Here is a 20758-nt window from a genome sequence, read left to right on the forward strand (position 1 = left end):
AGCTTTCCAGTTATATTTTGATAGATCTTTGAGTACCAGGGACTTCTAGGAAAAAAAAAAAAAGTAGAATGAGAACGCTTGAACCTTGAGCTAAGGTTCACAGAGTTTTTATATGTCTCTTCTGCATAGACATTCCTAATATCAAATTGAAGTGCTCATGTAAATGGAATGAAAAGTACAGCACTGCTTCAGCGTAACACAAGCACTTTCCAAATACAGAACAAATGTGTAAGGGTACTTAGTATTTTTAGCAACTTTACTATCTTTACTTCTTGGTAGGAAGAGAGAGAGAGCTCTTCAGAATGTAGTTTACAAACCTCTTCTAATAACTTAGAATATCCTTCTTACTTCTCTTTTCTCAATTAATGGGTGTGTTTTAATTTCACTTCTTGTCTTCACTTTGCAGCTGAACAAGCTTAACCTAACTTGTCTTGCTTTCTGACTTAAAACAAAAAAAGAAATACAAAGAGCAAACTTAGATATATTACTAAAAGCAGGGAAACTATGTTTAAAGTTTACTTCTTTTAGTCAATTATTTCTAGATTTAGGTCTTCTAAAACATTTAATGTATATTAAACAGTTCTAAATAGAATATTATTAGTATATTCAATGTGATCATGACATAAGGATGGGTTTCTTTGTGACTGTGTTCCAGATAGGTATGATCACCTTCATACCTAGTCCTTGTAGTCTAAGTCTTAGCCCTTCTTGTCCCAGGGATCACTTCACTCAGGATGCTAAGCAGTGTACCATGAAACTCACAAACACAGCTATGAAGTGGGAAGATTCTTCTGACTGTCCTACAGATGCATATTGGTAAGAAAATAATCCTTCTAGTGGCTAATGTAATAGTCCTTACTAATTGTAAGTCTACAAGGAGAAGAAAAAAAACCCAGCAAAATAAACAACCAGCCAAAAAACAACAAAACCAAAATAGTGTTGCTGTTGTAGCAACAGGTGTGTGCACAGCATTCAAGGTTTAATAAATGCAATGTGATGATTCGTATCTGTGCTCATTTGAACTTACGGCTGAGACAGTTCACGGAGCTTTTCAAAGAAACCTTGGGACTCTGTATTTTTAAAACAACATAAAGCCTGAAAGAAACGTCCGTTCAAGAAACATTTAAGTAACTTTCAGTTACTAAAAATACATTTGTGTATAACTACATGGGTTCTTCAGCAGTTGAACCTCAGAATTTTTTTTTTGTGCTCACAGCACCATCTCTTCGCTGTAGACTAGCTAGACTTACAAATCCCCCGCAAGTGTTCTAAATATATCCCTGGCATCCTTCCTTGAGACTGGAATTTGTATTTAAGACTGATCTGTTTTATCCATTTGACAAGTCTCAATAATGTAATTTTAGTCTTGCATGAAGACATGGTCCAAATGGAAATATAATCTCAATCCATTTTTCTTTATGGGATACCCAAGATTATCGTTTGCAGAGTAACATTTGAAGCACTAGGTTGTTTTATGCTAAGCCAGTTTAGCTTATAGAATCACAGAATCCTTAGAACTGGAAGGGACCTTTAAGGGTTAGCTAGTCCAACTCCTCTGCAATGAACATCCAACACTAGATCAAGTTGCCCAGAGCCTGATCTAGCTTCACCTTGAAAGTCTCCAAGAATGGGGCATCCACCACATTTCTAGAAACCTGCTTCAGTGCCTCAACATCCTCGCTGTAAAATACTTTTTCCTTATGTCTAACCCAAACCCACCCTTTAGATTTCAACAGAACATAGGTGCTCTGTGTCTTGTAAAGGGTTTACAGTCTCCGCATCTCTTGCATCATTTCTGGTGAAGGACTGGTCTTGAAGACCAAAGTGGTTCCTCCATTCCTGTATTTCTACAGCAGGACTTGTGGATGAGATTGCATCTAAGTCTGTATTTTTTTTTCTTCACCCAAAGTAATAATCCAATAAGCATTTCATGTTATTTTGGAGAGCACTTGCTGTTTCCAAGGACAGCGTCCAGTTTCAAACCTTGCTGGCATCTGTAGATTTGAATGTCAAACCGTATTTTATCTACATCTCAATCTAGATAATTTCACAGCCATTATATTTTATGAACCATTAGTAATGTAATCTTTGCAGGTTTCTAATAGTCTTTTTGGTTCTTTATTTTTTTCCACTTCATTCACACACTCTTATTGTATTTTTGTTTATTTTAATGCCAGTCATATCATCATAGTAGAAGTAAAATGTAGAAGGTTTCTTTGTTGATCTCACTAGTAGTTGGAAGGAATTATTATCTTAACTTCAAGAGCTGATACATATGGTACAGCTTTATGAAATGCCTCAGCTGTACATTTTCACTTTGCACAAATTTTTCTCTATTAAGTGACTTTTAAAGAAGGAATTTCAAGGAGAAGATAGCATAGTTCAGCTAAAGCAGACCTAAAGTCTAGATGTTACCACAACAGACTGTTTAAAAACAGAAGTAGGAGAAGGGATGCACATAGAGACCTTTCAATTAGCAAGCTCTTTGGAATCTGTGACTGCTTGCACACAGAATAGAAAATACGTTTTTTCTTTTGTTGTTGTTGTTTATTTGTTGTCTTTTAGCATGTCTTTACAATTAATGTTGGGAAAACTTAACTTGAAAAAAAAAAAAAAAAAAAAGGAGAAAGAAAAACCAACCATACCTAAGAAAACAAACTTAGAAGTACATTTTTACATTTTTTCACTTTTTCTTTTTTTAGTAAGTAAGACTTCTTTTCCTTCTCTTGGTGCTGCATAGAGAAGCTAAACGTGGGCTAGCATGAGAAGGTGTCAGCTGGAAAAAAAGGTGATATAGGGATGAGCATCTCCATTGTAGGAATGAAGGTGGCTATGTCAACACAGTCACGAGTCAACAGTCAACACAGTTTCTGTTTTGCACTTTTTATCGTTAAAGAATTGTTTGCTGCTTCCAGTGAACAAGAAATTTACCATCAATTGTAATAAACCGTAAAAAATACATCATGCTGAGAAAGTTTTAAAGAATCAAAGCCTAGAAATGTAATTCAAAAGTGAAAGGGTCAGATTGTGAAACTGTAGAAATTTCCCTTTTATATCCAGTCATGAAGGATATGAGAGCTTTTGAATTACATATTAGAATTTCTTGTTCTGCTGTGTCGAAACACAATGATTCATGTGAGCAGAGATACTGAACAGCATGGACTGTCAGACTCTGAATTCCAGGTGACTTTGGAGCTATTTTTTCAGATAGAAACTACTCATAAAGGTGCCAAGTTTATGAATGTAACTGCTGAAAATCCCACCTTAAGGTAAAAGAGAGAGGCTGACTGACAGAGCGCTTCATTCAATACCAGCAAGTAAATGGTACCAAAAACGAAGCGGGTATTGTCAGAAGATACATTCTGGTTGCAAAGTAGAGCTACCAAAAAATAGTCACTTTCAGTTGACTGAGATTATGCTTATAATGAATACAAGCATTCTGCTAGATAAAAAGCACTGCAGCTACATAAAACAAAGGGTTAATCTGGTGTGAACAGATTCTCTGAAACTGTATCACCGTTTTTAACTTTTGGATTAACAAGTCTGAACATGTAATTCTTTTATACCATTTGCAGAAGTATGCAATTGCCTATGTCTCTGGTACTGGGGAGCCCAGAACTGGCCCACTACTCCAGGTGTGGCCTCGCCAATGCTGAGCAGCGGGGAAGGATCATCTCCCTTGACCTGCTGGCAATGCTTTGCCTAATGCAGCATTTTTGCAGCAGTGGCACACTGCTGGCTCACGTTCAGTTTGGTGTCCGCCCAGACCCCCACGTCCTTTCCTGCAGGCTGTTTTCCTTGCCCCCAGCAAGTCCTGCTGCTGGGGCTTCTCCTCAATTGTGGTGTCAGTTATCAAATATTTTAGCTCATCCTAAGCTGAAGTTTGTGGGAGGAGTCACTGCAGACACAGAGATTCCCTCTAAAAAGCAAAGACTTAAGATAAAAAGAGATGCAGAACAGCAGTTGCAGTTTGCAAAGAACAATATTCCACATACTGTGTGCAGCTCTGTACAACGCCAGCCTAGACATGTTCTAGAGTGTGGAGCAATACGCAAGAATTGCAATAAATTGCATCATTTTCCTAAAACTTTGCCAGTACTTCACTTTTATAGCACTTGTATAAAGATGGCTACAAAAGCATACGTGCAGAGGAAAGGTTTTGAGATTTGATGTGCAATTTTACACCAGAAGATAGCTCATTTGTCAGGCACTGTGTGCCTGGTGAAGAGTAGCAGCTGTTGCAACAAATCACAAAATAAGCTAAAAGGCTCCCAGTTCTTGCCTGTGTGAATGATTTCAGGCAGTCTCTAAAAGAGGAGTGAACAAGGCTTATCATTCTGTTTGCCAGAGCAAAACCAATTTGGTGGGGTTGGCACCATGAGACATGGAGCTTGTTTCTTTGTGGTTTCTTTTCTCACTGCTGTATTATCCTTTTCTTTTCCTTTTTTTCTCCTCCCCACAAATTCTGCAATATATAAATTATAAGGAAGGCTTTTTATGTAGTTAGTATTTTAAGTACTTAGCGGATGGTTTCTGGTGCCTCAAAGTGCATTCAGAAAGAAACATTTTCTCAGTGATGGTACCAATCTGGCTAACTTTGTTACCAAGCCAGCTATTCCAAAGAAATCCTGTACAGTTTATTATCTTTAGCATCCTTCTTTCTCTGTACAAAGTATTTGAAATTTGGCATGAACACTGAAGTGTATAGGAGCATAACAAAGATGACAGTTACATAGTTTGTATTTGCTGTTACACAGAAAGTTGTTTGCAACTCTATCTATACAGATAGAGCCCTGTAAGAGGGCTGCTCCAAAAGTAATGTCTTCTATTTTATGTTGGCCTATGATGTCAGAGGCAGATGGTGGTGACACGGCAGTAGAGGCTGATACCTTCCTACCAATATTCCATTACACGCTGTTGCCATGCAACAGATGGCAGCAGAGGGGCAGACTGACAACATGGTGCGTATGACTGACATGGAAGTGCGTATGGAGCAAAGGTGTGTCACTGAATTATTTCATGTGAAAAAAAATGACACCCACTGACATTCACTGATGTTTACTGTGGAGACCAAACATTGGATGTGAGCACAGCGAGGCACTGGGTGATGCATTTCAGCGACAGAGGGCCACCTCCACTGGTACGGATATTTATAAGTTCACCAAACAGGTCCTTGTTCATCACTGGAAAAGATGTGTAGCTAATGGTGATGACTGTTTTAAAAAGTAGTGCTCTGTAGTTCAGAATTTGCTCTCTCAAGTAGTGTTGTTGTATGTGCTGTTGTTTCCATGGAAATAAATAGGAGGCATTACTTTCAGAGCAACCTACATATACATATTCATTAGCAGCAGAATTCCAGGCTTTTTTAGGCCCTGACTTGGAAAATAAATGAAGGACAGTATGCATTGTGTTTGGGAGATAGTTTTTTTTACAGACTTAAATCCAAGCTGCATTTTACATGCAGTCTTATTTTAGTACAGATTATTTTTACAGGACATACCTGTATGCTTGAAGCTTTCAGCTGGGTAATACAGTAGAAAGGGTGACAGAACTGCAGAGCTAAAATTACAAGAGATAAAAAGTGAAAATGAAAGAAATGAATGAAAGGAGGTAACAGAATATACGCTACAAGGGCGCATGCTGCCATGCCTCCTTTTCCTCTAAAGATATGCAGAGCATCCTGAGGACAGTGAAGACGATCTAAGGAAATTTTGACCACGTGTAGCTATTGCATGTAGGGATCCAAGTGTTAAAAAAGAGGGCATCCCTCCCTGCCAGGAGTCTGACCTGCTCGTGGTACAGAACACAAAGGCCGTGGGAGGCTGGTGCTGCAGTTGGTCACACCAGCACAAGGCAGAGCAGAGATCGGAGCACGAGGGGTCAGCACAGTGACAGACCCCTAGAACAGAATCACAGAATGGCCAGGGTTGGAAGGGATGTCAAGGACCATGAATCTCCAACTCCCCTGCCACGTGCAGGGCCACCAACCTCCTCATTTAATACCAGACCAGGCTGCCCAGGGCCCAATCCAACCTGGCCTTGAACACCTCCAAGGACGGGGCATCCACAACCTCTGAGACAGCGAAAGAAAAGCGCTCCCCTCCCTCCTCAGCAAACATGAGGGATCTCCTCAGGTGCCCGTGGCCCACGCAGTCGCTCGCCACACCCCGCCCTGTAGGAGCAACACCCCTCCGCGCTGAAGACCACCACCAGCTGCCGAGGGCAGGTGCGGCACTCACCCGCCCCGCACTTCCCGGGGGCCGCTCGGGAGGCGGGGCGGCGCATGCGCTTGTCGCCGGGAGGGAGGTGGGGCCCCGGCGGCTGCGCGGCCAGGGCGGTGGCGCCGTGCTGAAACTCCGGAGGGGAAACGGTAGCCGCTGGCCTCCGCCCCCTGTTGCGGGAGAAGGAAGCGGCTGGCCGGGCCGCCGGACCCGAGGTGTACGGTGCTGCCCGGAGCTCGGCGCGTCCGCCTGCAGGAGAGGGCGGCGGCGGTCGGCGCTGCGTCTGGGTCGGAGGGGCAGTCGAAGGGAGCAGCGGGCGCGTTTCCGCAGCCCGGCTCCGGCCCGAGTGGATGCGCAGCCCGCGGGGCGGCGGCGTCAGCGGCCTCCCCATGGCCGGGCCCCGGCGGTGAAGGCGACGGGAGCCGCCTGTGTGCGCGCCGGGCCGGCGGGCTGCGCAGCCACCAGGGGGCGGGCGGGGAGGGGATGAGCGCCGCAGCCGCCGCCTCTGCGGGAGCAGCCGTCGCCTCCTGCACCGGGGCAGAGGGCGGCTTCTTCTTCCTCTCCGGCGGCTCCGCTCTCGCGGGGGCCATGGGGCCCGAGGAGGGCTCCGGAGGCGCGCTGGGAGCACTGCCCGGAGCCCTGCCGCCGCCTTCGGGCTGCCGGGGCCGCTACCAACTGCTGCTCTCGGGGAAGGCCCTGGCCGACAGATACCGGAAGATTTACACGGCGGCGCTGAGCGACCGGGAGCTGGGCGGCCACCCGGGCAGGTAACGCGCTCCCCCCCCCCCCGCGGTGTTGTAGGGGCCCTTCCCCGAGCTGTCTTCCCGCTCGTCGCCCCGTGCCATGCGGCCGCTGCTGCGGATAACGCGGCCTCGGGGCGGGGGGAGCGGCGATGCGGCCGCCCGGGTGCCGTCCCCGCCCTGCGGCCCGGCCCTGCCGCCCGCCGTCACGGCGCAGATGGCGCTGCCGCCCCCGAGGCCGGCGGAGCGCTCACCTGCGGCCGCCTCCCCTCCCCCTCCCGCGGGCCCGGAGCGGGAGCACGCCCAGATCGAAACGGAGCGCTGCGTTCTCGCTCCTTCCTTCCTCGGGAGGCCCCTGGGGTAGGCCGCTGTCTCCTGGCTGTCCCCGTGTCCAAACGTGGAGCCCCGCCGGCAGTGCCCGTTGTCCCCCACCGCCCGGCGGCTGGAGAAGCCCTTTTCGCGGGGAGGCGGCTGCCCCCGCCCGCCTGTTGCTCTGCCGCGGCTCACCTGGGCCGTTAAACCGCAGCGCTGCGGGATGAGACGATGCGGGACTGCCGGGGGGGGGGGGGGGAATAGGGAGGGAGGGGGTGAAGAACCGTTGCACCCGTTATTGCTCTGCACCGTTCCGCCTCCCCCCGCCTGGAGGAGCCCGGGCCGAGCCCTTTGTGTGAGGGGGCTGAAGGGTGGCGGTTCCTCGGTATCCCTCCGTGCCCGGGTGCGCCCCATTGTTCTTTTCCAGAGGGTGTTGGGGTTGTGGATGGCACGAGAACGGGCGGTTCCTGCATGGGAATCCCTGTGCGGTGTCAGGCTGTGGTGTGGTTGGGCCTGATCCTGGGTGACACTCAGGTTGCTGTAGTTGTAAGTTGGTAATGGCTGTGAGACACGAGGTTGGCATCTCTGCATGTGTTCTGCTTTTTTCATCTTTTTTTTTTTGTGTGTGTGTGTCTGAGCTGAGTAGCAGGAGTTATTCCCTAAAGGAGGGGAATGGTGTAAGAAACTAGAAGAACAATGTAACTTTCCTAAATTACTCTTGGCTGGTGCCACAAACATAGGCTTACAAACGTTTACGTGTGGCATCTTTGTAATTACTGAGCTCTCTTCCGAGTATCTGACAGGGAAACTACACTACTTTACACACACAAACGTATGCAAGCATTGTATTATATACACTGGGTCTGTGTCTATGGTGTGTATATATCTGTAGTACGTATAGATGCTCAGTATTGCCATGCCTCTGTGTTTTCTTACCGTCATTATCTCTTAGCTAAGTGCTCGTTCTTTTTCCTTCACATCTTTTCCTCCTCTTGAGCACAGAATCCTGCAACTGCAAGTAAGGATGTCTATGTTGAACTTTAATCAGGCATGTGATTGTTCTGTGGCATTCAGATGTCTACCTGGATTCTTACCTTGACACGTCTGTATTGCTTAAAGCTGTAGTTTTGAATTTGTTGTGTCCTCAATGGTTTCTGGTTTCATCATAATTACACTGGTGTCTTTTCAACATATTGTTGTAGAAAATATCGGTTTTAAGTGAGTGTCAATTTCTGTGTTTCTTTTAATTGACATATTTAATGTATTTACTTCTAATGCCAGGGTATCCTAAGCTTCTTGCTGAGTGTTTCTGATTAACAGGTTGTTGTGAGGCTGGCAGTTAAAAGAAACAGTGACATTGAAAAGTTACTGTATACCTTCGGTTTTGAAGACCAGATTGTGCCTTGTGTCATCATAGAGCAAATCCAAGATGCTTGAATCTCTATATGGGGGAAACAGATTGTCTCAAGGTTGATGACTGCTAGCTACTTTTGGGGAATACAGCCATTATTGGGTAACAACTTTTAAGAGGTTTAATGTTTTACTAGCTAGTGCCAGTATCTCTTGATATTGATACCAGTGTCTCTTGTACTGGATGATGGCAGCCAATGTACTGCTCATAATCTCCACCCTTCTTCTGTATCAGTGTCAAACATTCCTGTTGAAGGTTTGAGAGTTTCAGCTTCTTAGTAGTATTAAAAACATTTCAAAAATACTATTTAAAATTATCTTTTAAAGTTAAAATGATAAAGATCTCCAACACTTGCTAAAGAAATACTGCAAAGCAATTTGTGCCTCCTTGTAGTTACTACAGTAGATAATTGTCAGATAGGTAAAATGAAGACTCCTTATAAACCTTACTACGTTAACCTCCAATTAATCTATATGGAAAATCTAACCCTGTTAATCTGTTACTAAGAATGTTTGTGGCTATAAAAATATATTGAAGTAGCTTAAGCTAAAATTGGCTTTTAGACATTAATAACATCTGCCTGTGCTCTGAGAAGACTCTTTACTCTGAAGAGTGGTAGTATAACCTGCTTGCAGTGTGTTGACATAATTTTTTTTTTTGTTTCAAGCCTGCAAGATTTTGTTCTGCACTTAGAATAGCGCGATCAGTGCCTCACTGAGCACTTTTATTCCAACCCTGATTTAAATGCTTATGAAGAAGTAGAAAACAGTATCAGAATGCCTTTGCACAGACAGGGAAATTAGGCATTGTGAAGAATGTTTAAAAGCTGCATGTAAGATTAATTTCACATTTGCAAGGTGTTTGTGCTAGCTGTCATCTGAAAGCAGTGAATGTCATGTGCTGAGTAGGATGAAGTAATTGGCTTTGAAACAGTTAGCAGTGCTTTGTGTTTCCTCATGTAGTGCTGGCTGTACTGTTACAAATGCTTTTTACTGTTATGAACACTGAGGAGACAGTTTCGTTGCTATGCTTGTTGGCCCCACCGTGTTGATATTATTTATATAGTGTCTTGCAGTAACAGATTAGAGATTTGTGCTGGGTTAAAATTAACTTGACAAAAATGGTTTGTTGTAATCCAGACTAATTCCGCGATCTGACTCACCTTGTGATCGTACCCAAGCGTGTGACAGCATGAGGGGAAGGGCTGCACAGAGTCTCTATATGGAGAGGTGGAAGGAGAGAAGCAGTTTCTCTTATCACCTGTGCCAGGCTAACAGTTTTATGAAAGGGAACAGGAAAATGAATCTAATCCTGTAATTTAACATCATCTTCAGTCAGATGGCTTGACAAGTACATTTCCCACTGATACTCAAGATTGGTCTGAAAGATGGATGTATTGAGTGTGCTCAGTTAGTAGTCCCTGCTTTGTGGCTACTGAAGTATATGAAAATGACTAGCAGTGGCATTATGGCTGGTATGGTCATGGAGGTCTCTAAAGCTGTAGTAGGAAGTATGAGCCTCTTTAGAGGACAAGTGAAAACTTTGTCATTGTAACATTAACTTACTCAGACTGGCTTCTGAGTGGATGAAACTGTCTGCTCTCTGTTACTAAGAATAATAGAAGTCATTAACTGCTTTCGCTCCTGAAACTTTGTATGTGCAAAATAGGGTACTTTAAAAACTATTTTCAATTTTCATGTTTTGCTGTCTTCAATTGTATCACTTGGAAATGCTTCTTAGGATTAAATTCTATCTAACTGAATTGCTGCTACTGTCTCTTGTACATCTCAGTTTTCCCTAAACTGTCAGTCCCTTCCCTTTTACTTTATTGTCAGAAATACCAGGTAGGTTTATTGTGTTCTTTGAAACCTTTTCTCAAATATGGTTTAAAATTTGTTATGGCTCTTGTGCGGCCTGTCTTGTAGTGAAGATTTTTACTCTGTGATTTTGATTAATGAGTTTTTAATATTACAGTGATAACATTCTGAAATAGTAATAGTTTCCTACTCATTTCTGAATGTTTCCCATCCATTTTACAGCTTATCAATTGGTCTTTACTGAAAATATTTTTTTCATATTGAAGAACATAAACTCCGCAGCTATATAGGTAACATCATGCAGATCCAAGAATCATTGCTGAATAGGTTCTTTTGAATTCCATATGTATTTTAAGTTACTTGTGAGGACTGTCTGGATTTCTATAGTGATACTAGGTATCAAAGATGCAGCAATGTTTATTGAATAATAGTCAAAATTGAATGTTCTCTTTATGGTCCTTACTAATGGGATTCATAGAATGGCTTGGATTGGAAGGGACCTCGAGGATCATGAATCTCCAACACCCCTGCCACAGACAGGGCTGCCAATCTCCACATGTAATACTAGACCAGGCTGCCCAGGGACCCATCCAACCTGGCCTTGAACACCTCCAGGTATGGGCATCCACAACCTCTCTGGGCATCCTGTTTCAGCACCTCACTGTTCTCATAATAAAAAACATCCTTCCTGATAGCCAACCTAAATTTTCCCTTCTTCAACTTAAAACCATTTTCCCTTCATCTTGCTGAGCTCCTGAGATTCTTAATTTGTTTTTTGGTTTTTTTTTCCCACTGGAAACATCCTGTCAATTAGTTTAAAGACATGAAGAGTCTAAAAATATGGCTTTTTTTTCTGGATTACATTTTTTTTTGTCCATTACTACTTTGCTAGGGTTGTTTCTCTTAAATTAATTCCTCGACAGGAGGGGAAAAAAATGCTTGTATTTGTATTCAGGAGGAAACAAACAAAAACAAACAACACACACAAAAAAACCCAACAAATGTAATGTTGTGAAATAGCTTGCTGTGATAACAAGGAAAATGTCAGTGATGACTGAAAAATAGCATTTCCGCTATTGACCAGAAATGAGATGGCTGTTCTTTCAGCCATTTTGAATGAAGAAGAGTTGTTAATGAACATGTAGAAGCATAGAAATAGTGCCTATTATATTTGTATATATGAAATTCGTGTTCATTTGGTAGTTGGTACACCAAAAAGCCTACTTCTTTTGATCTGGTCTTCACAAAAGCTGTAAGCTCTTATTTGCTTGAGACTTGATGTCTCTTTTGTTGTTTTTTTCCTGTTTTTAAGCAAAACTTTAATTGCAAAAATCTTCGAAGCATTCATTTGATTGAAAAAGTAAGATTAATATACGTAAAGACGAATAAAAATATTATAGTGGTGTTTATTGTGAGGAATTGTGCTCTTCATTCCTGAAAAAAAAGAAAAAAAAAATTGCTTCCCTTTTTTTTTTATTTTGTAAATATCATTTTACCATCTTTCTGGATATTGGGACTAGCAGACTTGAAACTATTTGAGGAACTGGTTAGCAGAGTCCCTGGTAATTCTACTTTTGAAGGCATTGAGATCAATCAGTGCTGGTCACTTTTTAAGTACCACCTCTTAAGAGCATGGAAGCAGGCATATCCTAAATGTTGCAAGTCAAGCAGACAAGGCAGAAGGTCAGCTTGACAGAGCAGGGATTTTCTAGAGTTTAGGCAAGAAATTAAAGTGTGTGACCGCTGGAAGTGAGGTTGAGTAACATGGGAGAACTACAGTGATGCTGTTGGACATTGAAGGGAGATATTTAGAGTCAAAGCAGATCAGTACTGTGGGAGAAAACAAAAAGGGCTTTTTGAAATATGTTAACAGCAAAAGGAGGAACAGAGATAACATTAGTCTGTTGATTGATGAGGATGGACATCTAACAAATAGGGTTGCAAGCAAAGCAGAGATGTTTAATACCTTCTTCACCTCTGTCTTCAACACTTATAAAGAGCTCTTGGGATCCCCAGAGCCCTAAGTTAGAGAACTGTAACTGCAGAAACAATAAATTCTGTACCAGTTCTGAACCTGTGCAGGATTTGCTGCTCCAGCTGGATGTATAAAAGTCTGTGGGGCCTAATGGGAGTCATTCAAGGCTCAGAGCTGGCTGATGTCATTGAGACATCTTTCAATTATTTTTTCTTGGAAATCTGGAGAGGTCTCAGTTGACTGGAAGCTTGCAAATGTTGTCCCATTTCTCAAGAAGGGCAAGAAAGAAGACTGGTGATTACAGGCCTGTCAGTCTCACTTCAGTGTCTGGTAGAGTTATGGAGAAGGTTATTCTGGGAGTTATTGAAAAACATTTGAAAGTGCAATCATTGAATAGCTGACATGGATTCATGAGGAGAAAGTCCTGCTCAATGAACTTAATTTCCTTTTATGAAATGGTTATTCTCCTCATTAACTAGGGGAAGTTAGTAAATGTAATCTATTTAGATTTCAGCAATGCTTTTGGTACTATTTGTCTTCAAAATTCTAATTATTCAAATTATTAAATAAATTTCTATGTGAGGCAAGAAGTTTTTTGCTTTCTGGATTACAACAGATTCTTAATTTCACTGACCATCTAGAGCAGCCTGTATTGCTCTTATGTTAAGAAACCAAGTTTGTCTATTTTCTGCAGCAAATGAAATAGGTGACATTGACTCATACTGCTAGCTGGTCTGGTGAAGGGTTAGTCTTGCTCTGTTCTGATGCAGCCTCAAGCACTGTGTGCAGTTTTGGGTGCCACAGTTCAAGACAGATGTAAAACTATAGTGTGTTAGAGTGTGCTCAAAGGAGGGCTATGAAAATGGTGAAGAGTCTAGGGGGCAAGATACATGAGGAGTAGCTGAGATCCTTTGGTTTGCTCAGCACAGTGGAGACTGGAGAAAGGCCTCATGGTGACCTGCAGCTTTTCACACAGGGAGTGGAGGGACAGTGCTGAGCTCTTCTTTTGCAGTGACAGTGGTAAGACTAGAGGGAATGGCATGAAGCTGTGTCAGGTGAGGGTCAGCTTTGGTGACAGGGAAAGCTTTTTCACCAAAGGGTCATCAGGCACTGAAACAGGCTCCCCTGGGCAATAGTCATGGCACCGAGCTGTGTGAATTCAAGGAATCTGTGTACAATTTTCTCAGATATATGGGTGGAATTTTGGATGATTTTGTGTGAAGCCAGGAGTTGGAATCAATGATCTGTTGGATCCCTTTCAACTCAGGATATTCTGTGATGTATTGTACTGTTGGTTAAAAGGGATTAACTATCAACTAAATACATATATTTTATGTATCTCTTCTTTATATTGTGATAATGAAAATTGTTTTTACAGAATTGTTGTTTTTGAGAGACTGTAGTAGATGGTTACTCTAACATGGTTTGTATTTCTGCAGTATTAGCATGGAAGGCATAGGAAAAGCTGGAAAGAAGCAAGTAATCTGGCTGATGACAGAGTTACTAATAAATCAAGTTGATAAAATTTCAAAGTGAAACCACTGCCAAACGGACTAAAATTTGGGTGCCTTTAAAAGAATGAAACACGGAATCTGCAAGACAAATATTCAGTTTTTGTGGATTGCTAGAAACAAATATGAATTTTGTCAAAAGTGAACATGGAAATCTATTCAGAAGTCTAGTGGTGCTATAGCACCACTATAGACGTCTTTGTCCAATTTGTAGTCATGCATCCTTCTGTTTCTTACGAGGAAAGTGTTTAGTTTAGAGAAGAAATAATGCATGTGATAGAATCAGAGCTTAGTTTTGTTATTTATTTTGGACTACAAAATAATACTATATAGGACCTCTCGTTTTTCTGTCGCAATTCCTATTACGGGCCAGCTGGGATACAACAGAAGTTTCAGAAAAACTGAAACTAGGTTTTCTAGCTCTAGAACTGTGCTTGTATAAGAGTGCGTCCAGTAACACAGCAGCTACTGTGTGAGCTCTTAATTAGTGACATTCTGAATGTGTACTCGTGGATAAGGAAGACAGTTACGTGGAGAACTTGTCAATTTGGTACTGTTCAGCTGCAATATTTGGTCATTATTATTTAAGATTTTTTAGAATTCATGTGGTAATTGTCTCAGGAAGTTTCTTTTCTTTTTCGCATTACTGGCTGTTTAGTTTCAGCTTCAGCATTATTATAGGAACTTTTTAAACTTAGATGAAGCATTTTATAATTTTCCTGTGTTAGATTCTTGATGTTCAAGTATCTCTTGGTATTGTTGCCAACTTTGAGAATTTTACTGCTTAGTGTGCTCCAAAACGATGTGCTTAATGTGTTTTTAAAAGTTCAAAATAGTTTATCCTTCCTGAATATCAAGTTGTGGATTATTGATGAGAATATTTGTGTGAATGTGATTGTAGGTGTTGATTTCTGACAATAGGAAAGCTCTCAACTGTAGCAATACAACCTGACTCGATCATTAGCTCTATACTTCTGGTAATTAACTATGTTACATTAAACTCATGTTACATTAAGTCTGCTGTGCTTTAAACCAGCAAACGTTGCATGAATATTCTGCTTAAATTCACAAAAGTTTGGAGTTTTAATACATGAACACTAAAACAAACAAAAAACATAACTGTAAGTACAGAACTCTTAACAGGATGAGAGAAACTGGTATATTAAATTCCTCCTGGAATATATGTTAAGACGCATGTGACATGAGGAGGTGTTGCAAGCTAACACAGCTTCACAAGGGCAGATCATGCCTAGCCAGTCTGTTGACTTCTGTGATGGAGTGACAGCACTAGTGAGCCAAGGAGGGGCAACTGATGTCATTTATCTGGATTCTTGTAAAGCCTTTGACATGATCCTGCGCCACATCCTTGTCTGTAAGTTGGTGAAGTGTGTATTTAAAGGCTGGATAGCTTGGTGGATGAAGAATTTGTCACAGCCAAAGGGTTGTGATAAATGGCTCTGTGTCCAGGTGGAGGCCAGTCCTGTGTGATGCCCCAAGGTGTCCATCTTGGGACCAGTGCTCTTCAGTGTCTTTATTGATGACATAGATAGTGGGATTGAATGTCCCCTCAGCAAGTTTGCTGATGACACCAACCTGAGTGGTGCAGCTGTTAACAGCATAAAGAAGGGATGCCCCGCTTGGAAAGTGGGCCCCTGTGAACCTAGTGAGCTTCAACGAGGCCAGGTGCAAGGTAAGGTGTTGCACCTGTGTCAAGGCAGTCCTGGATATATGTACAGAAAAGAACTAATTGAGAGCAGCCCTACAGAAAAGGTCTTGGGGGTCCTGGTGGATGAAAAGCTGGACATGAGCCGGTGGTGTGTGCTTGCGGCACAAAAGGCCAACAGTGTCCTGGACTGCATCAGGAGAGGGGTCGCCAGCAGAGTGAGGGAGGGGATTATTCCCCTCTACTCTGTCCTCTTGAGGCCGTATCTGGAGTACTGTGCATAGACCTGGGGCTCCCAGCACAAGAAGGATGTGGAGCTGTTGGAATGGGTCTGGAGGAGGACCATGAAGATGATCAGAGGGCTGGAGCACCTCTCCTACAAAGAAAAGTTGAGGGAGCAGAGCTTCTCCAGTCTGGAGAAGTAAAGGCTCTGGGGAAACTTTGTTTTGGCCTTCCAGTACTGAAGGGAGCTTATAGGCAGGAGGGGGACTAAATTTTTGTGCAGACTAATAGTGGTAGGACAATGGGGGGATTGGCTTTAAACTAAAAGAAGGGAGATGTTAGGAGGATATTCTTCACTCGTAGAGTGGTGAGGCACTGGCAAGGCTGCCCAGAAAAGCTGTGGATGTGCCATTCCTGGAGGTGTTCAAACTGAGGTTGTATGGGCCCCTGGGCAGCCTTACCAGTCCAGTGGGTGGCAGCCCTGCCTACAGCAGGGGGCTTAGAGGGGACCTTAAAGATCACCTAGTTCCAACCAGTAGCATTCTATGATTATATGATTTGCAGCAGTTGTGGCTTACTCTGTTTCCTTAATATTTTAACCAGTGACTGATTTTTTTCTAAATTTATTTCAAGATGGTTCACTGCTTTATAGATGAAGAAATAATTAGAATTTTACTTGATTGGGATTGTACTTTACTTCCATTTTTTAAAGGCATACCAGTTCTGTTGGTGGTTTACTATGAATTCTGATGTTCTGTTCTCAATCTGCAGACTAATCTGTGTGTCCCTGGGATTCTTCCACTGATTTAACTTCATGTTCCTACACTTCCTACTGATTTAAGTTCACGTTAGGAAGTTCATTCCAGAGTCATCACTTATTTATTCTTTTTTTTTTGTTGTTAATTTGTAGGTGGGAATTCTTTTGTGGTTCTGTTGCATTGTTAAACTGGGAGAAAATGTCTGTTAATTTTTCAGTTATGCTAGTTGCTCTGGAATGTTGAGTGGTTGATGGATGTGTTAAATGACCAACATAAGGAGCTGAAGTTAGGTGGTTGTTGGAGTAATTTAAGAAGTAACCACGCCTCACTGTTAACTGCATTAAATGGGCTTTTTGCTTCCTAAAACCTTGATGTTGAAATTATGCTTCTGCTATCTTTGCCTGGGTGTGGGGATTTATTTTTATTTAGCACTTTTTCTACTTCCTGTTCCCTGCTGTGTTGTGGTCTTTCTCCTGGTCACAATATTTTGAAGATGCCTTAGTAATTCTTCTCTTCACCTATAACTACTTGCATCTTCATAGAGAGCACGTATATCAATAGCACAGTCTTTCATGATGTGATATTCTTGTCAGCTTTTTTTCCGTGTCCTTTGTTTACATTGGAAACATGACTCCTCACAGCATTTTTCAAATAAATGATTGTTTCTTTTTCTTGCTGGGAACAGTGCTTCAGACTGAGACTTTGATTGGAATAGTAGTCTTATAATTAACTAAAGCTCTTACGTTTCAAACTTACTCTTGCTAAGTAGTCTTTCATAGCTAATTCCTGCCATTGTACCACTCCAAAGGATGAATACTAGAAATCTGTGAAGGAGAATGGGCTACTTATACTGTAAATGGCTATGTTATGGGTTTTGTATGTTTACATTTATTATGCTTTGAGTTGGTAGGTTGTTTTTTGTTGTTGCTTGTTTGCTTTTTTAAAGTAACCAGTATTTCTTAGTAAAAGACTTGTCATAGCTCCTTTGCACTGATAAATGTATTGGATTGAGGGTTTTTTTCTTACAACTGAATGATACTTTTCTTTGCATGTGATTTATCTGTGACTACTTCAGTCTGTGAAAACTGTGGATATTTTTCTTCTACTAATTTAAAGAGTCTAAAGCTGTACCAGTTGCACAGCATAGAAAAGAAACAAAAATCAGCTTTTTGTCCCGTGTAAATCTGGAGGCCTTTGTTTAGATTTGTGCCATTCCTCATTTTTCTTTTTCTTCCCATGACTTTACTCATCTCTAAGCGTAATTGTGTAAGATAATGGTTTTTGAACTGTGGTTTGTGAATAATTTAATAGATTTTCTGAAAGGGAGAGTAAGAGCAGGTCTTACTCTCCATGAAAGAATAAGCCTTTTGTTAATAATTTTAGATTCACTGGAACGATCAAAACTGCTCCCAGAATTTTATAGATCTGCAAGTGAAAATAATTGGAAGTCTCTTATATAGCTTGTGCTACAGTGTCATAGCATTTAGATTATTTTGACCATGGGCTCTGTCAGTCTATAAGAGTATTTACATAAGACCCCTGTTTAGGGTCAAAATCTGAACTCTTTATTTTGCTTCTGCATTAGTCTCGGTCTTCTTGATATTTCTTTTCTGTTGCTGAACCTTTAATCCAGTGATCATTTTTATATAGATTAGCAGCCAGTCATTTGAAGTAGATTGAAGTGAGCTTATCCTTTGTCACAATCAGAAAGATCAGCACGATGGAAAGGTGATATAAGAGGGACTAACATGATAGAAAGGTGTTATATGGGAAGGAAAAAGGACTGTTCACCAATCTCCAAAATCTTGGCTCACATAGGAAAACTCCACAAAGGAGGGATCTCCAACAAGACATCATTCTCTGGTGGCAGTCAGCCCTTAAATGAGGTCTAGGAGGGGTGCAGCCAGGCTCCATGCCTTCTGGTCACATAGGTGAATTATGTTCACCTGTGCTCCTAGGGCTGACTGGGTTCTTTTCTCAAGCTCTCAATCAGTGGTTCAGACTGTGACTCAACAGTTACCATAGATCCTTAAATAAAAAACTTATTATTTAGTTTTTAGTGTTACAGTCTCATCTCTCTATTTGATTTTCTCATAATGAATTACTGTAATTCATGGCTCATCTTTTTTTCTTTTGCATTTCCTTTTCTTTTCCTGCCAGCTAATATAGTATCCTTTCTAACAGATATGTTTCTATGTCTTCATTACACTTGTGTGTTCTTGAAGTGATCACCTCTCTTCTATTTCTCTTCAAACCAGTGGATTCTTTGTTGCATTTTATTACTACAGTATACTGCCAGAGAATGTTGACCATTGGCAACTGCAGACTGGTGGGCTTTCAGTAGTATGCACTAGAGAGTTGTCTTGTGCTGTTCAGTGAAGATGGGATGTCATTATCTGCTGTTCCTGTTCACTTTATTAATAAGTACAGATTTTTCTAAATTTCATGAAGCCAGTTCTCTAAATTTTTTCCCAATCTGATTTAAAAAAAAAAAGTGGCATTGTACACACTTCAGTTGTTGTGGTTGCATTTGAATAGATAGGTGGTTAAAGGTGCAGATACTGTTGTTCTTGCTATGGCTGATTTACTTTTTATTTTCACCAGAGCAAATAAAAAATGAGTCCTAAAATTGTGGAGATGAGAGATGCAAAATGTTTTCCTCTGCACTGAAGAACTCGAGGTAAAATGCTTACCTTGCATCTAATTTCATAAATAATGCCACAGCTAATAAGTGAAAAACTATGTAATTGCAGGGAAAAAAAAACTACACCTGACAACGGTTGTATTGAGGAACCATTATCCTCATGCAGAGAATATTAGGTAGAGGTGCTCCCTTGTGTGTCCTTTGCTTCCAGAGCAACATACATGAATTAAAACGTTTGATATATTTAAGGGAATTTTCTAGATCCTGCTTTGCACTTCCGCAGTTCTCTTCTAGTTTAAATATAAGTCAGATCAATTTTGTATTTGGTGTTAATTTCATTTCGAGTACATGTGGTGTCTAGTTTTCAGACTATAATAGAGAAGTTTAGGAAGGATATTCCAGTAGTCTAAATAAAATCCTTCTACCTTAGGCCTCCAAAAATTTGGTTTTCAAGGAAAAATCTAATTGTTTTAAATAATACTAATGCAGTGTGATGTCATGAGGTTGAGAATTTGCTTAGAATTATGAAACTAACAAGTCATAATTAAAAAGATGTGCAATTTCAGGCTTGAGTATGTTTGGGTTTTTTCACAAGCCTGATGAAATTCCTCTGCCTGGTGGCTGAGATAACTATTAAGAATTAACTTGAAGCTTCATAGACATGAGGCTCTAAAAGAATAAAATAAAGCAAACTGATTAAGAGTGCTTCAATAAAAAAATGGATGAAGAAAATTCAATGTACTCTGGAATATGTATTTCTAAAAATACTGTGTGTGGGGGGGGGGAAGATAATATACGTGGAAATGATAAATTAGACATAGTGGATTTATGATGAGCCTTGTCTGAGTATTGTAGTTTAGATCAGCAGACAGCTAAGCAGCACGCAGCCATTTGCTCACTCCCACCTAAGAGGGATGAAGGAGAGAATCAGAAAAACAAGTAAAATGTATGGGTTAAGACAGTTAAATAGGAAAGAGAAGATGAGGAAAAAAGTAAAACCAAAATGAAAAGAATATGCAAAAGAAGTGACTCACAAGGCAGTTGTTCACTATCTGCTGACTGTTGCACATCTAGTTCCTGAGCAGTAGCATCTCCCCTTGGCCAACTGTCTTACAGTAATATGGTACAGGATAACCATTTTGTCAGTTTGGGTCATTTGTCCTTGTTCTCTTTCCAGCTTCTTGTGTGCCCTCATTCTCCTTGCTGGGAGAGAGCAGAGTGATAAGCTGCCACATTCTTGATTTAGCACAAGCACTACTCAGCAACAACTAAAACATTGGTATCTTACTAATATAATTTTCATCTTAAATTTATAACACGGCATCATGCCAGCTACTAGGCAGAAAATAAATTTATTCCAGCCAGCTCGTGGCTGCTTTTATTCTAGATATAACTACAGCAGTGTGGGTTTGGAACTGTTTTAAAAAACAACAACAACAACAAACAACAATAACAACAAAAAACCTGCTATGAATAGGTGCTGC

At 41.4% G+C, this 20758-nt stretch overlaps 2 protein-coding genes across 15 annotated transcripts in view; one reads left to right on the top strand and one right to left on the bottom strand.

Annotated features, from left to right (window-relative positions):
* Positions 1–2675: 2675 nt before the first annotated feature.
* LOC149920168 (uncharacterized) lies at positions 2676–6612 on the bottom strand. The gene is made up of 3 exons (XM_090144993.1): positions 6240–6612; positions 5501–5559; positions 2676–3919 (listed from the first exon to the last, which is right to left on the bottom strand). The coding sequence occupies exons 1-3, from the start codon at positions 6610–6612 to the stop codon at positions 3896–3898; spliced, it is 456 nt and encodes a 151-aa protein (XP_090001119.1). The 3' UTR covers positions 2676–3895.
* MYCBP2 (MYC binding protein 2) overlaps positions 6506–20758 on the top strand; it is a 202017-nt gene continuing 187764 nt past the window's right edge. For 13 of the 14 annotated variants that reach the window (XM_090130532.1, XM_090130523.1, XM_090130483.1 and 10 more), the window contains exon 1: positions 6506–6988. In XM_090130532.1, the coding sequence (XP_089986658.1) occupies positions 6705–6988 (284 nt within the window). In that variant the 5' untranslated portion in view covers positions 6506–6704. Of the gene's footprint in view, positions 6989–7013; positions 7322–20758 lie in introns of those variants that run through there. The other variant, XM_090130455.1, reaches the window with a different exon arrangement.

This window comes from Phasianus colchicus, chromosome 1 (assembly GCF_987193195.1).
Source record: "Phasianus colchicus chromosome 1, bPhaCol1.hap1.1, whole genome shotgun sequence".
NCBI classification, from domain to species: domain Eukaryota; kingdom Metazoa; phylum Chordata; class Aves; order Galliformes; family Phasianidae; genus Phasianus; species Phasianus colchicus.